Below are 18,946 nucleotides of genomic sequence, written 5' to 3'. Positions count from 1 at the left end.
GGTAGATTTATATACCTTGGAATACTGTATACACTAATTGTACAGGGGAGGGGGTTTTTGATTCATTTATTTTTGTGAGTGTGACTGATTTCCAGAAATCAGCACACGGACAGAAATGAGCTGTTATTTTTATTTTTTTCACTTTTTATTTCAATATTTTAAATTACTTTTACAGTGCAGAAACAACAACAACAACAACAAAAAAAGAAACTCACAATACAAGGGGGGATGCTGTTCCTGATGCGTTCGACTGCTTTTCTGTACCTGATCTGATATCCAGAATTACTGTCCTTGAACCTGGTCCCATCCTAATCCTCAGATGAAATGTTAATTTTTCCGTGGTATATATTTCCTCTATAATGTCCAGCCATTGTTGTGGCTGTAGAGGGTCACTTTTAACCAGTTCCTTGTGACTACCTTTTTGCAGCAAGAATTAAAATTTTAAATCAGTAAGTGTCTTCTCTCTTAATTCCATCATCAGGTATTAGACCCAGGTAGATAGTCTGGGGGTCCATTGGAATTTAATAATTTGAAATATTCTCCATTGTCTGAACAACATAATTCCAAAACATTTGCATTTTTACGCAAGTCCAGCAGATATGTGAGTGGTTGGCATTCATGTGACCACCTCCAGCATCGCTGCTGTTTTCCTAATTGTTTGCTTTTCACATTTGGTGTAATAAAAAAGCGAATGAGGTTTTTCCAGCCAAATTCTGGCCAACCTTTAGAACCGATGGATGTTTGCTGTGTTTTACTCATAGAATGCCACTCACCTTCAGACAGAGTAATATTCAATTCTGATTCCCATTTTGATTTAATGTAAAATGAACTCACATCATTACATTTTTGTACACCCTGATAGAATTTAGACACAATCTTAGTGGGTGTTCGTTTGTAAGCTCATGTGAAGACTTCAGGGCTCCAGGGCTGTCAAACTAATTTTCTTTCAGGTTCTACATCAACCCAATTTAATCTAAAGTGGGCCGGACCAGTAAAATAATAGCATGGTAGGCAATAAATAATGACAACTACAAATTGTTTTAGTGCAAAAAATAACTTTCAATTATGCCAATATTTACATTTACAAACTATCCAAACAAAAAGGATGTGAATAACCTGAAAAAATTAAATTTGTCAAGAAATATAAGTACAATTTTAACAATATTCTGCCTCGACTTATCATTTATACATGCACATTACAGAGCAGATCTACAAAGGCACAAAACATTTAATAACAGGCAGAAAATTGTTAAAATTGCACTGAATTTTCTGTAGACTTTTCCAGTTATTCACATTTTATTGTTAAAGGATAGTTTCTTAATGCAAATATTTTCATAATTTAATGTTTTTTGCACTTAATCAAAGAGAAAAAATTGGTGTTGTCATTATTTATAGGTTATTATAATATTATTTTTGAGTTTGATGCCTTAACTTGCACTTTGTAAATTCATCTCGCAGGCCGGTTTAGGCCCCCGGGACCCATGTTTGACACCTGTGCTTTAATCAGTTTGCTGCCCCCTGATAGAGCTGTTATTTTGAAGACTGCTGATTCCCACCGTTCAGTTGTGCGTGTGTGCATACCGTGACGTGGTCCAGGTCCTGGCCCATCTCCTGAGAAGAGGCCACCACGTCTCTCTCTGCGATCCACTGCTCTAAGTCCTCCACCTCTCGGCTCAGCAGGAAGTGGTGGTAGGTGTGATCCAGCTTCTTCCTGCGCTCCTCTGCCAGTTCCCTCAGGCCTGCATACTGCTTATCCACCTGACCCTGGCGCCGGATGATGTCCTCACTACAGACAGACAGAGACAGAGACAGAGAGAGAGAGAGAGAGAGAGAGAGAGAGAGAGGTTAAGGATGATGCAGGGAGGATGCAAGAAATCAGAAAAGGGCAACACGATTGGACTGAAGTTTGCTTTAGATGAGGTGTGCGATTATAAAAAAAAAAGGAGTAATCACAATTTACCTGCTTATCATCCTTATCACCCTAAACCAGGGCTGTCAAACTCATTTCAGTTCAGTTCCACATTCAGCCCAGTTTGATCTGCAGTGGGCTGAACCAGTAAAATAATACCAGTAAAAAAAAAAAAAAGTAAAATTATATTATGATCAGGTTTACATCTACAAAGTTTCCTTAAAAATCTGAACAACATGAACAGCTTGAATTGTCATAAGAAAAACAAATGCAATTTTAACATTTTAACAATATTCTGGCTCGTTTTTATCAGTTTATCATTTACACATGTGCGTTACACTCACACAAAACATTTAGTAACAGGCAGAATATTGGTAAAATTAAATGTACTTTTCTGAAGACATTTCCGTTTGTTCATATTTGTTCAGGTTTTTCACATTTTTTGTAATAGTTTGTTAATGTAAACATTTTCATGTAATTTTACTTTTTTACACCAAAAAAACAAAGAGAAAATTCGGGGTTGTCATTATTTATAGGTTATTCTGATCATATTTTACTGGTTCTGACCCACTGGAAATCTAATCAGACTGTATGTGTCTGTATGTGGAACCTGAATTAAAATGATTTTGACACCATTGATTGTTAATATCTTCAGTGTAATTTTTGCATTTCACAAATTCATCCCGCGGGCCAAATTGGACCCTTTGGCGGGCCGGATTTGGCCCCCGGGACGCATGTTTGACACCTGTGCCCTAAACCATAACAGACTGGATGAAACATGAGCAAATGAACATCCTCGCAGTGTGTTCAGATGTCATGTTTTCAGCGTGCACATCATTTTCTGAAAGCACAGACCCATCTGGATGGTCCTCTGCAAACATCTTCTGGGCCCGGTCAGCCAGCTTCTGGATGGAGTTGGCATAGTCATCCACCGCCTGCTTCAGGATCATGTGTCTCTTCAGCATCAGCATTGCACTTTGCTCATCCTGCGAGAGACCGAAAACAAGACACGGTAATTCTGGGCCATAAGAGGAGACGAACAAAGAGCAGGAGAAGCTGAAAAAACAGGGAAATTATGGGCAAAAAAGACACGAAGTAAAACATCAAAGTGAAGCAAACGACTTCAAACAGGATCTTGATAGCGGGTGCCACTTATGAAAAGCGTGTCCACCTAAGTGCAGAAAAACCGAACCATGTAATCACATTAATGCATGAAGTGCTACTTGGTATTTTCACAACATGACATGACTTATTTTGGAATTAGATATTAAGATGTGTTTCTGAGACATGTTCTGTTTCCACTTCCCTGACTTAATCTGTCTACTTCATTGGCCATGTTTAACCCTTTCATGCACAGTGGTCACTCCAGTGGACAGTTCTTCTCCAGCTGTTCTCTTGTATATTCATGGGTTTGGTTGTTTTAGTTCCATATCAGCCAACACAGTGGACACTTATGCACCATCCCGTAAACTGTAATTCAGACCATTATTGTAACTTTATGTTCTTAGTAAAACCTGATCTGCACTAACATGATTGAGTGTAAACCAATTGCCAATTGTTATTAAACTGTAAGTAACAGTTTTTTTTAAACAAAAAGGATTTTTTGTGTATTATCTCCATGAAGTGAGTAAGAACTAATATTGGAAAATGATACAATGTGAGAAAACATCAGATTAGCCGCATCAAAAATGTTTTTATTTCGTAGTTTTCACACAGTTCATCACTTTCTGATATTGTGTTTTAAATTTATGTTTCTTTGCTTCAAAAATTCATTTTATTTCACATGTTTATTTCAAACCTGCTACCACATTTATAGACTTAACAGATGACGACTGGACAACACATGGTTTGAAAAGGGGATGGAAGAAGCATTGCTTTTAAAACTCCAACCCCTCACACCACACACAGCCCATCACAACATTTCACTACACCAAAACAAAACCATACAGAACATTATAGAACAAAACAGAACAATACAGAACAGTACAGAACAAAACAGAACAATACAAGACATTATAGATCAATACAGAACATTATAATATCACATCCTCACAAGACAAAATTAAACACATGTTGCCCAGATGAGTGGACATTTTTGTAATTTCATTAAAAAAAAAGGTTCAGTTAAAAAAAATCTATCACATTGGGTTTTTTTTTTTCATGCCTAAAGAGGAATAAAAACCCTCTCAGTCACTAGGGTTCTCATAATTCATGCATGAAAGGGTTAAATCAAGGCCCACAGCGTGAAAATGAAGCACATGTTGAAGGATATTAAAGTGCAGTACCACTGTCAGCCACTAGATGCTGCTACAAAGAGTCTTGGCTTCCTTAGACTTACATTGAACTTCTCTCTAAAAATACTCTTTTGTTTTTTTCCAGGAGTGATTTTGATCTGGTTCATTTATCTGGATCCTCTAATAAGTGCTTAAAGTTAATAGGACTTTAGTAAATACAATACTTTAAAATTTGGTTGACAGGTGTGATTGACAGCTTGCACAGTTTGTTCAGTGCTTCTGTTTATTGAATAAAATGTTTTTTTTTCTTTAAGACAGGCAGAACAACTGGTCAACCCCTACTATTATAGTAGTTGTGTTTATGCTGTAAAAAAAAAAAACTCTGGTTTGATGAAGTTACCAGTTTTTCCATGTCAATGAGCTAATGTTTACCATTAGGTTACCCGTCACCCCTAGTTACCTCTACTTTAGTTCAAATATCTGGGTCTGGGGTCCAAAAAGCCAAAATGGTGACAGTTAAAACACAAACTCCTTACTTCAAAACCCAATGGGTGATGTCACATCAGCTCCATTCACCTACTATTTATGGATTCCAACTGAAGAATTATATGAATTCTATAAAAATCTGGCCAAAATTGAAGACAAATCTTTATTTGTCAGAATATATATTTACATGTGGATATGTACTACACGCTGACATTGCATCACTGCCCGATCATTCTCATGTGTTCTGGGACTGCACCGACATGCACCACTATTGGAGGGATATTCATGGGACTTTAATATCGGTCTTCAAGGTTCATGTTCCCTATAACTCTGTAAATCTGTTTGTTGGTTTATATTCTCATACATGATGTTTTATCTCACGCCTTTATTTCTGCATTGATTTAACAGCATCATGTTGCGTTATGCCTGCCCTCTTTATTCCGATTCATTTAATTTATTCGAAGTGTCATGTTTCTGCATTGTGGTACACACCTCTCCTATTGTGTTGCTTCTGTTTTAGTTTTTTTTATTTACATCTTGTATCCTGCTGTTGTGCCCTTTACTTGTCTGTCAAAAGCACTTGGTAAACTTTGTTTTTAAAAGGTGCTATATAAATAAAGCTACTATTATTATTATTATTATTATCATCATCATCATCATCATCATCACCATCATCATCATTATTATTATTATTATTAATAAATCTATATCCTGGTGATGTCTCAGTACTAGAATGGAGGGAGGATACAAAATTATTACAGGTGCTTTTAGCAGCCAGCAAGAAATCTATTACAAGAAGGTGGTTAAATCCAACTCCACCAACATTAGCAGACTGGTACCAGACCATCTGACAAATGCTCAAAATGAGAAAAATGGACCTACTCTGTCAGAATCCAGAGGGATAAATGTGACTATATTTGGGACAAATGGATTCAGTTTGTATCCTCTAGCCGCCCAGAATTTGTCTCACTCCTCTAAGAATGTCTTCTTTTTAATCTGCCTGTCTTTATTCTTTGTGAATGTTTGACTTTTGCATAAACATGTGCAATGTTTAAAGAACACAGACGTATTGAAAGCTGTGATTGTCTTTATTTTAAGTGACAAATACCAAAACTGTAAGCACTCAGTTCATTTTTTTTTCTCTGTTTGACACTGTTGTATGTATAAAATAAGAAATGCAAACAGGACTCTAACAGATAACATATGTATGAATGTTAATGCTGAGAGATCTTACTCCTTTTCCAATAAAAACAAAATAAAAAAAAAAAAAAAAAAAAGAAATTGCACCGGTGCATTGAAGCCATTACCAGCTGAACATGCAGAACACACCACATCCTGCAGACTCAGAGCAGTGGGCTGCCATGCCAGGGGTCTGGGGACCACATAGGAACTTAAGTGCTTTGGACAAGGCCACATCAGCCGACAGTTTGTCTGCTGGTCTGGGGGATCAAACTGGCCATGCTTCATTCACAGGCTGCTTCTCCTACCTTATATGCCATGGTCGACACATGCACAAATCACATAGATTCAGATTTTTTTCAGCTCTGATACAGTCCACTCACAGCATATGAGGTTCCAAATCAGGTACAGATTTTTGTTTTGCAGTAAGACTTCACTCAAAACAGTTAAAGCACAACTTCTCACAACTTTTCTATCTAGTATCTAGTGTTCTATCTGCACTCTTTTACTTTATTTTAATTGATTATTATTTATGTTGTATTGATTATGTTTTAATTGTAATTGTGTGTTTTTAACCAGTCTCTTTTCCATTTTTGTAAAGCACTGTGAACTGCCCTGTGTATGAATTGTGCTAGACTAATACATTTGCCTTGCCTTGCTTTTTGTATCACTCTATATCAGGGGTGTCAAACATGCGTCCCAGGGCCAAATGCAGCCAGCCATAGGTTCCAGTCCGGCCCCTGGGATGAATTTACAAAGTGTCCACAGTCCAGGCTGTGGAACTCATTTTAGTGTCGGTTCCACATACAGACAAATATGATCTACAGTCAAATAATAACAGCAGAAGAACCAACAGAAAAGAATGACTGCAGATTTTCTACTGGGTTTGATGGGAAAAAAAATAATATTACACTAAGCCTATAAATAATGACAACTTCATATATTTGTCTTTGTTTTAGTGCAAAAAATAACATTAAATTCTGAAAATATTTACATTTACAAACTATCCTGTAACAATAAAATGTGAGTAACCTGAACAAATATGAACAACCTGAAATGTCTAAAGAAAATTAAGCACAATTTGAACAATTCGATCCATAATGCACATGGATAAATGATAAGTTGAGGCATAATATTGTTAAAATTGCACTTAACTTTCTTAAGAAATTTCTTTTTTTTTCAGGTTATTCACATGTTTTTTGTTGGATACTTTATAAAAGTAAGTATTTTCATAATTTAACGGAGTTTTTTTGCACTAAAACAAAGAAAAAACTATGGAGTTGTCATTATTTATAGGTTATTATGCCATTATTTTACTGGTCCGGCCCACTGCAGATCAAATCAGGCTGAATGTGGAACCTGACAGAACAGGAGTTTGACAGCCCTGCTCTATATCGACATTCATCATGTGTTCTGTAGTTCAGACTAAAGCCAGGACTAGCCCTTAACACTTCAGATTAAATCTGTATAGAAGGAGCAGCCATTACTCCACTAAAAGCTGTAATTACAAATGTGGCTCTTTCTGTTTTTCCTCATTAAGTTGTGTCCATGATTTGGCTTCCAGTGTACGTCAACTTATAAATGAAATTGCAAACACTGACCTCAGTGGCCTCCAAGATTAGTACAGTCTGACTGCATGGTGTGTGATGCTTTTGTTATAGTTATTTGCACATCACATTATAGATTAACCCTTTCATGCACAGTGGTCACTCCAGTGGACAGTTCTTCTCCAGCTGTTCTCTTGTATATTCATGGGTTTTGTTGTTTTAGTTCCATATCAGTCAACACAGTGGACACTTATGCACCATCCCATACACTGACATTCAGACCATTATTGTAACTTTGCTGTTCTAGATCAACCTGATCTGCAATAACATGTTTTAGTGTAAATCAACTGCTATTAGACTGTCATTAACAGTTTTCCGACAAAAAGTTTTTTTGTTTTTTGTTTTGCATATCCTCCTGAGACCCTGCAATGCATTTTGTCCTCTGTAGGGGACAAAAGTTTGACAGTTTAACTTAGATGCTGTCCATTGCAAAGGACATTCCATTAAAAATTCAATAAATAAATAAAAAATATTTTAAAAATGTATCTGAAAAAACTGTTGCATTATGCAGTTTCCAAACAAGACAATTTTTTAGTGTAAAAAAAGCTAAAATTGTCAATTTCCTGGGTCTCAGGAGGATATTATCTCCATGAAATGAGTAATAACTAATATTGGAGTATGATAAAACGTGAGAAAACATCAGATTATTAATATTAAAAATGTTTTTATTTCATAGTTTTCACACACTATATCACTTTCTGATGATGGGTTTTAAATACATGTTTCTATGCTTCAAAAATTAAACGCATGGTGTCCAGCTCAGTGGACATTTTTGTAACTCCATGAAAAATGGGTTCATAAAAATAAAAAAAATCAGTTGCATTGTTTTTTTCATGCCTAAAGAGGAATAAAAACACTCAAGAAAAAAATATTGACTAAGTTCCCATAATTCATGCATGAAAGGGTTAATTCAGGGCCATGGAATTTGACACTGACAGCCAAAAAATCTGATATGAACTGTTAATCTGGTAGGAGTTCTACCACTTGCAGTGTGAACATAATCTGTGAGGGTTCTCACCTTGGCCTTTTCGTCAGCTATCATGTACAGCTCCTGCTCTCCGATCCAGGCCTCGGCCTCGTCTGCGTCGTTGTAATACTGCTGGGCCATGTTGGAGCCGTTCAGCCTCTCCCTGCGCTTTACCATCTCGTCCTGCATCCGGGCCCAGGCCTCCTCCAGCTCCCTCAGATGATCTGCGATCCGTTCTGCCTCTGGTCTGCCTTCAGCGCTGGCGGCAGCCTCCATCCTCCTTCCTCGCTCCAGCACCTCATCGACACGAGGCTGGTGGCCCTCAATCTCTTTCTGCAAAGTCTGAAACAGAACAGAGCAGAACAGAAAAGGAGACGGTGGATGTGTAGCACCGCACAGTTCAAAGGAGTTTACACATAATGTGACAACACAGACATTTGTGGGATTAGGAAACAAACAGTATGAATCGCTATTTTTGTCTTGCTTTGTAACTTTTTTCTTGTTTTCGTAATCTGCTGGAGTGACACGTACCTGATTCTTTTTCAGCAGCATTTGCACAGTTTGAAGATTGTGGCCATGTTCTTGTGACATTGCCAGGGGCATCCTCTCCTCTATCCAGAGCTGAGAGAGGGAATGAGAAGACGAGAAGAAGACTAAGAAGAGAAAATGCTTTTTTGTTTTGTTCATTACCTCTGCCAAGGAGGTTCTGTTTTTGACGGCGTTGGTTTGTCTGTCTGTCTGTCTGTCTGTCTGTCTGTCTGTCTGTCTGTCTCTTTATCTGTCTGTCTGTCTGTCTGTCTGTCTCTTTGTCTGTCTGTCTGTCTGTCTGTCTGTCTGTCTGTCTCTTTGTCTGTCTGTCTGTCAGTCAGAACAATATGAAATTCAGTAGAAGCTTCCAAACCTTTTTTATGCTACTTGTACTTTGCAGATTCAAAAAAACAATAATAAAACTAGAAGCACTCACAGAGCGCAGACCTCCGCCAAGGCAGATCAGTGCCCCCCACACCCCCCCCACCCCGATCACCACCAAAATTTAATCATTTGTTCCTTGTGTCAGTATCAACATTTTCTGAAATTTTCATCCAAATCCATCCATAACTTTTTGAGTTATCTTGCACACAGACAGACAGACAAACATACAGACATCGGGGGGGTGGGGGGTGGGGGGGCACTGATCTGCCTTGGCGGAGATCTGCGCTCTGCGAGTGCTTCTAGTTTTGTTATTGTTTTTTTTAAATCTGCAAAGTACAAGTAGCATATAAAAGGTTCGGAAGCTTCTACTGAACTTCATATTCTGTCAGTCTTCGTATGAGTCAGTAGCTTCACCACTTCAACCGGTCTCTTGAAATTGGATCTGTGCTCACAAGCTCATCAGCCAGGTCTCTGTAGAACTGATGGACGGCCTTGGCGGCCTCCAGTTTGCCCTTGCGCCGGGCCAACGGTGTGAGGAGCTGCTGGAAGTCCCTGTGCAGGGCCTGCTGCTCGGCCTCCAGCTCCGGCTGGTCGTCCCTGGCTCCGCCGTGCTGCCTGACGGCCTCCTGGAGCTCCTCCAGCTCCCGTGCACGGTCACGCACCTGGTTCTCAGTCATCTAGCAGAGGGAGACATGATTACAGCAAAAGATGGACTGCCTTTAAGAGCCCAAACAGGATGTAGGGAAGGGTTCTTTCTAATAACAAGTTTTATGTATTTTCAGGATTATTTTACTAATTCATCATTATTATTATTATTATTATCATTATTATTATTATTACTACTACTACTACTACTACTATTATTATTATTATTATTATTATTATTATCATTATTATTAAGCTAAGCTAATGTTAGCTGGCAACAAATGCAGGTTTTTTCATGGATATTAATTAATGCAGGGTTATGGAAGTATCTCTAAGTTGCACATTGCCTAGTTGTTTCAGATCTATTACTATTGAAATGTCTGACTAGAATAAATACAGTTCAACTCATTTATTTAAGATTGCTTTTAATGTTTAATGTTTAACTGTTTTATATTCATATAGCTGCCTTTTGCACCTGCTTTTAATCTGTTTTAATATGTCTGGTTTCTGTTTTTATCTGCTGCATGTAAAGTGTCTTTGAATTCTATGAAAAGCACAATACAAATAAAATGTATTATTATCATCATTATTATTAATTCAACACTTTCTGTTACATCAGTTAGTGTACTCTGTTGTGTTAGTTATCTACAGTAATATGCTTTATTTAATATTATGATTTACATATATATCTGTTTCTTGTGTTGAGATTAATATTTAAGATACATTATTCTACACAGATTTTTAAACCAAATTATGGCTACAAAGTTCAGTATAAATTTTATTTATTTTTTTCTGTAATTATAACTGTAATTACAACAAGTTGTGTTTTACATCTGCTTACTTAGTTATTGAGCAGAATTCACACACCTGATCATTTTTGAATGTGCATTTGTTTTAAACAAAAACCTGAACTAATATTAAAATTAAAACTTCAGTTTTCAGTAGGGACTTTGATTTTCTATCTTTTTATATGGTACATCTTAAAAGTTGAAATTGTGATTTGATTAACTGTGTAAACGTTGACAATGCATTCACTTCCAGGAAGAGATTGATGTAGTTCTGATTTAAAAACTAGAAATGAAACATAACAGATATCAGATGAGAAGCTGCAGACCTGGTGTTTCTTGAGCAGGATGTTGGCGTTGGTCAGGTCTTTCACCTCCTCGTCTCCACTCTGGAGCTGCTGCTGCAGTTCAGCCAACCACTTCTTCATATCAGCCAGACTCTGATCAAAAAGCTCCGAGCGGTTGGCGTCGAACAGCAGCCGGGCCTTCTCCTGAGTGGTGGACTCCAGCTTCTCCCACAGCTCGTGCAGTTTGGCCAGGCGTTCCTTCACGATTGGCTCAAACTCTGGCTTTGACTCCATGAGCTCCTGACCCTCCTGAGACCAGAAGACACAGACTTTCAAATGCTGAAGTACCATCACCTCAAATTTAATCTGAGGGCTTCTGAATGTAGTGCATTGGATGAAATTACAGTTATTATACAACTATTATATACAGTTATTATATATATTCAATGAAAACTAAGACTAAAACTATGAGAGCAAAATAATGTCCTTAATTAAAATAACAAAAATTTTAATTATTTTTGTTTTCTTATATTTACATTTACATTTACGCATTTGGTAGACGCTTTTTTCCAAAGTGACTTCTTCCACATTAATTGTTCATATTCAATATTATGAACATATATAAAATCCGATATAAACAAATGTGAGTTAATAGAGGAATTTCACACAGATATTTCACGATAAAATTAAAAATGCAAATAAAACAGCTAAATCAGTGTTTTTCAACCTTGGGTTCGGGACCCCACGTGGGGTCACCTGGAATTCAAATGGGGTCGCCTGAAATTTCTAGTAATTGATTAAAAAAACAAAAACCAAAACGTACTAATAAAAAATATATGGTGAGTTGACAGAAACAATCCCAATCCATAACAGACATGACAAACTGGTTGTGAAACTGCAGCAATGTGGTTCTGTTTATGTGTCAAATGTTCACTGTGGTCAGTTTCAGATGCTGCAGCTCTTTCATAATTCATAGTTTCAGTTTTTGTTTGTTCAGTATTAATTGTCCTCCTTGTAAATCACAGCTGGACTGACTGTACATGTCCTGACTGAGGAAAATCCAATTCTCCCTTTGTGCAGTAATCTACATTTACATTTACATTTATGCATTTGGCAGATGCTTTTTTCCAAAGCAACTTACAGGGAAAAACCAATCAAATCAATCAGATTTTATTTATATAGCACCAAATCATAACAAAAGTTATCTCATGACAATTTACATACAGAGTTGGTCAAAACCAGACACTAAGCCAATTTACAGAAACCCAACAGAATCCTCCAGGAGCAAACACTACAATCTACACCTGGCTTTTCTGCCTCCGTCCATAATAATATACATTATATAGACTAAATGTCATCTAAAATTAACATTTATTTGCAACATAGTAGAGCAAACTATTACATGATCAAAAACCAATTAATTTTAGCAAAAAAAAAAAAAAAGTCCCCATTTTGAATGTCTGGGGGTCACCAGAAATTTGTGATGTTAAAATGGGGTCAGGAGCCAAAAAAGGTTCAAACCACTGAGCTAAATGGAAATGCCCCATATGACAGCTATGAACACATATGTCTATATTCCTATATTAACCCTTTCATATACAGTGGTCACTACAGTGGACAGCTATTCTACAGCTGTTCTCTTGTATATTTATGGATTTTGTTGTTTTACTTGCATATCAACCTACACAGTGGACGCGTATGCACCATCCCATAATACACTGCAATTCATACCATTACTGTAGCTTTCCTGTTCTTGATAAACCTGATCTGTAGTGACATATTTGAGCATAAATCAACTGCTAATTATTATTAGACTGCAATTAACATTTTTTGAAAAGAAAAAGATGTTGTTTTTCTGCACATTATCTGAGTGTGTAGTAACTAATATCATAGTATGTTAAAATGTGAGAAAACATCAGATTAGCAGCATTAAAAATGTTTTTTTCATAGTTTTCAGACAGTTTGTTGCTTCAATAATGAAATGCATGGTGTCCAGCTAAGTGGACATTTTTGTAACTTCTTGAAAAATAGGTTAATAAAAAAAATAAATCACAGTGTTTTGTTTTTTTTGCTTTTTTTGCCTAAAGAGGAATAAAAACACTCAGAAAAAAAAATCTTGATTAAGGTTCTCATAATTCATGCATGAAAGGGTTAATAAGATGTACTTAGGATCTAAATTATGAAGGCCTACTTCAATAAAAAAAACACTGTAAAATGTGTAATTACCAAAGTGTATGTAGTGTATCTAAATTCACTTCTAAAGGTTCAGAATTCCTGTGCTGATAGTGCTGGGACAGACTGGCACACACGGCCTGACTGACCTGATCTACTTTGTTCAGCCAGTCTTTGTTGGAGGCCAGCTCAGCCATGAAAGCCTGGTGCTTCAGCCACTTGCTGTGCAGGTTCCTGGCCTCGTCGTAAGATGTATCCTGAGCCGTCAGCATCTTTTCATTGATCCACAGAGTGAGCTTCATCAGAGACGGAGAGACAAACATTAGGCTTTAAATCTTTGGAAGTGAATATGAACAGCATCAGTTCATGGACAGTTAAAAAAAAAAGTACCCTTTAAATTTATGCAAAGGTGACTCTTTATGAGGGGAATTTACTGTAACTTTATCTTTTAAAAACAGAGCGTTAGCAATAAGCCAAAGTCTGTACAGGTCTCATAAATAGCTTTGAATTATAGTAAATAAATCACAGTGCATTTAGGAGATTGACCAAAGATAAAAAAAAAAAAAAAAAAAAAAAAAAAAGGAACTACATTAACATTGCATCTCATCCAAGAGTTGAGCTTATAACGCACTAATATTCCAATTAGGGATGTAACGATGTGAAAATTTCCTATCACGGTTATTGTGACCAAAATTATCACGGTCATCATTATTATCGCGGTATTATTGAAATTGTGCTCAAAATGTTCAAAAAGTACTAATACACACTTAAATAATTTAACCAAGTTCTATTTAAAAATAATAAATAAATAAAGTAATAGTCACAATGTCCCTTCTGTTGCAGAAACATTCAAATATTAACCCTTAGTGGTCTGAGCCTATTTTGTCTGTTTTTCAGTCCTTTTGATTTTGCCTTTATATACTATAGAAACAAATGTTTACTATACCCATGTTTGGGATCTGTTTTTTCAGCACAACTTCATCTATATCATCTGTCTATTATTTTTTCACTTTAACCTACTATAAAAACACAAAAGGACAGAAAACACACACACAAAAAAAAATAAAATCCGATTTGAAAAATGTCTATAATTTATTGCATAAATAACACACAGATGTTTAACGAACCTTTTCACAGACTTCAAAAGTGAATATTGGTTCCAAATATTAGGTATAGAAAACTAAAATTGTAATAAATTCAAACTATTCTCAAATATTTGACATAAAAGTAGATCTTTACATCGGGTTTTTTTCCCCTAAAAGTGCGGTAATCAAACACGGTTATCATGATAATTAGAATTTAAACGCTAATACTAACCGTCTGCAATTTTACCGCCGTTTATCGTTATACTGGTAATTGTTACATCCCTAATTCCAATTATGACACGATGGTTAAACTGATGGTGAACTCACGTCTTGAGTGTTTTGCAGGAACTGCTGGAGGTCCCGGTTGTCTTTGAGCTTTCCTGAAACCTCCTGAGCTCTTCTTTTATTTTTGTCATGCCTGTAACACAGAAGACAACAAATAAATCAATTCCAACTCCAACCCCAGACTGTGTTTATCTCATTATCTCCCCTAGTGACAGAACAGGATGCACTGAAAGCCAAAAGTATGCAGAAAAATACCTGACACAGTGACCTGGGAGCAGCCACCCATTCGTCTGCACTACTGTGAAGAATACTTTCACTTACAGATCAATATCCATTATTGTCCATGGCTGTCTACAAAGCTGGACTGTGGGAGTTCATAGGAAAAACCTGAGCCCTCTCTACTGCTTCATGTTGACAGCGATGATACAGTAATAAAAAAGCTGTTCCAAAGGCACGGTGGCTCGAAACTCCGAAGAAAAATGAGTCTGAGTGAAATGAATAGAGAACCATTTTTTCTACACAAGAAGAGGTTTCCAAAATAAATCGTCCACATGTTTCTCGGAGCAGAGGAAAAATAATAGATGCTCTGGGAGAACAGCACCATGAATACAGCAATTATTGTGATTTATTTTTCATGCACAGTCGTGGCAAAAGAAAGATCAAATAAAGAGCATTCCAGATCTGTACATGATCAGTACTGAGTCTGATTGATATCCTGTCAAGTTTTCGATGACAGTATCAAATATAGTCCTTTGTTACTGATTAGGGCTGTGTATCGGCAAGAATCTGACGATACGATACAAATCACAAAACTTGAATCATGATACAATATATCACAATATATCACGATACTGTTAAAAAGGCAATTTTTTTTATTGTTTTTTTTTTAAGATTTTTTTTAAAGATTTTTGTGTATTATTTTTATTATCATTTTACATTCATTTATTCACATATATTTTTAAGATTTTTATATATTTTTAAGATTTTTTCCTGGAAGAACTGAAGTACAGCAGAAATCTGCACAAATACTAAACACATCTTATTTGATCACAACAGGATCTAATGTTAGAAAATATCGGTTCTGCAATATATCGCAATATTTCATTTCACAATACTGTATCGATATTAAAAAGTACTGTATCGATATATTTAGGTATTTATTCAAATGCAGATATTGTTTAGGTTCATTTTTGTTTTGTCTTTTTTGTTATATTTTATTTATTATTATTTAACACTCTTTTATTAAATAATGGTAGTTCCTTTGTTGGGATTGAACTCAAATACTGTTCTGATGTTAGTTGTGAACTAATAGAATATGAACATTTGAACAGGATCTGAAACTGGAATGTCTGTAAAACAGAATTTCAGTTTGAACACAGGAACATTTTGGGATATAACATTAGATCCTGTTGTGATCAGATAAAAATGTGTGTAGTATTTGTGCAGATTTTTGGTGTAATTCAGTTCTTCATGGAAATAATCGTTTAAAAAAAAAAGGAGAAAAAAAAGCTTTTTTAACAGTATCATGATATATCATGATATATCGTATTGTGATCCTAGTGTTGTGATTTGTATTGAATTGCCAGATTCTTGCCGATACACAGCCCTACTTACAAGTAAATTGTTGTAAGTGGTAATAAAACGGCAACTGACCTATCTGCGATGGAGGCCATTTTCTCCTGGACTTTTCCAGCGTACAGGTTATTGTTGTCCACCAGCCGCTGTCCTCCCTGCAAAGCTCCGTCGATCTTGTCCTCGTTGGCCTCCATGGTGCTAACAAAGTCCTCATGCTTTTTCAGAGCCTTCTCTGCCCCCGCCAGTGTCTCTGGCTTGTCTATGTGAGCTAAAGTGTATTCCTGCAACCAAAAAGCCCACATCAGGTAGGTTCAGAAACAAGCAATGGGTAAGACAGAAAAAAGAGAAACACCTCAGAAAACACACAATTAGCTGACTGCATTATATGACAAACATGCAGTGAGGTAACCAACCGCGCTGCATTCTTCCTCACAACATTCTTTGAAATAACCTGTAGCATCACTAAACCCATTATTACGAAGCTAACACTGTGGCAACTAACAACTCTATCAAACAAAATCCTCAACAGCTTAAACAAAAGGGAGTTCCCTAATATGTGTAGTTCAGTTCAGTGGTAAAAGACGTAAAATAGGAGTGAAACTACAACTGTCTAATATTCAGTCAAAATTATTCCAAATTATAACAGAATAAAAATCTCAATGCCATAATTCTGTCTAAAACTCCAACAGACTTTGTTGAAAAGCATTTATGAGAATACCAATATTTGTAAAAAAAAATACCATATATCAGTGGTTTTCAACCTTGGGGTCGGGACCCCACGTGGGGGTTGCTTGGAATTCAAATGGGGTCGCCAGAAATTTCTAGTAATTGATAAAAATAAAAATAAAAACTTACTGATAAAAATATATGGTGAGTTGACAGAGACAATCACAATACATATAAGACATGACAAACTGTGAGTCTGAAACTGAAGCACTGTGGTTCTGTTTATCTGTCAAATGTTCATTGTGGTATTATCTGTGTTCCTTATTTATTTATTTATTTATTTATTTATTTATTCATTCATCCATTCATTTATGTATTAACTTTTTTCCTGGTGCAACAGGGTGGGAATGTTCATGGGTTTGGGAACAAAAAACAAAAAACAATGACTGTATTATGCTTTTCTGAATGACTCGATATGTAATAAAAACACTTTGAACAAATGTTCATTGTGGTCAGTTTCAGATGCTGCAGCTCTTTCCTAATTCATAGTTTCAGTTCTTGTTTGTTCAGTATTAATTGTCCTCCTTGTAAATCACAGCTGGACTGACTGTACATATCCTGACCAAGGAAAATCAAATTCTCCCTTTGTGCAGTAATCTACACCTGGATTTACTGCCTCTGTCCACAATAATATACATTATATAGACTAAATGTCATCTAACATTAACGTTTATTTGCAACATAGTATAGCAAACTATTACATGATCAAAAACAATTAATTTTAGTAAAAAAAAAAATGTCTGGGGTCGCCAGAAATTTGTGATGTTAAAATGGGGTCAGGAGTAAAAAAAGGTTGGGAACCACTGCTATATATGAAATACAACAATACGGTAATATAATGATCAGACCAATAATTGTCTGAAATAATGAATGAAATGGTTTTGGCCCATATCTCTATGTGCTGCAGTACCTGGTTGTTGAGGATGGCCTCTACAGCCTTCCCATCCCTCATGAACTGTTGGAAGCCCAGCCCCTGGTCCAGGAAACTCTTCCTGCTGTCCCACATCTTCTGCAGCTCATACCAGCCTCGGTCCAGGCCCTTCAGCCTCTGCTCCAGCTGCTGGTACTGAGGATCATCCTCCTGGTCTTGTGTGACCTGAGCGCCGGTGTCCCTGACGCGGTGGTAGTCCTCCTCGTGGTTGTTTATGTCTTCACGCACAGCGTCGTGAAGGCTCAGCTGCTCCTCAGCCTCTGGCAGTGACGCAGGCATTTCCTCCGATGCAACGGCCTTCTGTGTTTTGAAAAGCCAGGACTGGAAGTCATCCATGTCCTGGAGGAAGGTCTGGAGCTTGCTGACTTCCCCTAAAGAGTCCTCCCTATCTTTGAGGGTCTTTCTAAGTGTGTCCCAAGCCTCATCTAGCTCTCCTCTGCGGGCCAAGATGTCTGCTGCGTTCTCTGGGTGATCCTTGGCCAGCTGCTCAGCCTCATTCCTAAGGAAGGTAAGCTTGGTGTCAATGGCAGCCAGGTCTCGCTCGATGCCAAACAGTTTCCTTTGGATCGTCATGACGGCTGCCAGGTCGTTGCCCAGGTCCTGTGTGGACTCGATCAACCGAGTCTTGTCTTTGATCCAGGTCCCTGTCTCATCACACTCCAGTCCATAGTTGTGCAGACTAACGGCAGAATCCACTTTCCTCTTCTTGTCCTCCACCATGGCCTTGAAGGCTTCCCACCTGAAAGAAAAGAAAGAAATGATAAGAACACTACTACAACTACTACTAATTAGACCAACATTAATATTAACGTACATTACTTACAACATAAACAATTTTAATCATAACATGTAATATTAACATGAAGGATTCATTAAAATAACCAAAAGAGAATAAAAATAAAAAAAACACAAACTATGGGAATATCCATACCCACCCATTCTCTGCCAGTGCTTCTTCCCAGTCATCCATTTTTGTATCTTTTAACAGTTATGATGTATATAAAACATGTTTTAAACTTAGTGTTACACATGCTTTTTCATTACAGCTATTCCACAAATTCACCCCTTTATTGAAACACAGTGCTAGTTTAACCCTTTCATGCACACTGGTCACTCCAGTGGACAGTTCTTCTCCAGCTGTTCTCTCGTATATTCACAGGT

At 36.9% G+C, this 18,946-nt stretch overlaps 1 protein-coding gene across 2 annotated transcripts in view; it reads right to left on the bottom strand.

The window, feature by feature from the left end:
* sptb (spectrin, beta, erythrocytic) overlaps positions 1 to 18,946 on the bottom strand; it is a 108,436-nt gene that overhangs the window by 33,958 nt on the left and 55,532 nt on the right. For both annotated transcript variants that reach the window (XM_030126930.1, XM_030126929.1), the window contains 10 exons: positions 17,765 to 18,524; positions 16,207 to 16,409; positions 14,596 to 14,686; positions 13,333 to 13,479; positions 11,054 to 11,320; positions 9,747 to 9,971; positions 8,914 to 9,003; positions 8,434 to 8,724; positions 2,765 to 2,895; positions 1,582 to 1,786 (listed from right to left, as the gene is read on the bottom strand). In XM_030126930.1, coding sequence (XP_029982790.1) covers positions 1,582 to 1,786; positions 2,765 to 2,895; positions 8,434 to 8,724; positions 8,914 to 9,003; positions 9,747 to 9,971; positions 11,054 to 11,320; positions 13,333 to 13,479; positions 14,596 to 14,686; positions 16,207 to 16,409; positions 17,765 to 18,524 — 2,410 coding nt within the window. The remainder of the gene's footprint in view (positions 1 to 1,581; positions 1,787 to 2,764; positions 2,896 to 8,433; positions 8,725 to 8,913; positions 9,004 to 9,746; positions 9,972 to 11,053; positions 11,321 to 13,332; positions 13,480 to 14,595; positions 14,687 to 16,206; positions 16,410 to 17,764; positions 18,525 to 18,946) is intronic.

This window comes from Sphaeramia orbicularis, chromosome 22, assembly GCF_902148855.1.
Source record: "Sphaeramia orbicularis chromosome 22, fSphaOr1.1, whole genome shotgun sequence".
NCBI lineage: Eukaryota > Metazoa > Chordata > Actinopteri > Kurtiformes > Apogonidae > Sphaeramia > Sphaeramia orbicularis.
Note: the sequence above shows the minus strand (reverse complement) of the source record. Positions and strands in the feature narration are given on the sequence as shown.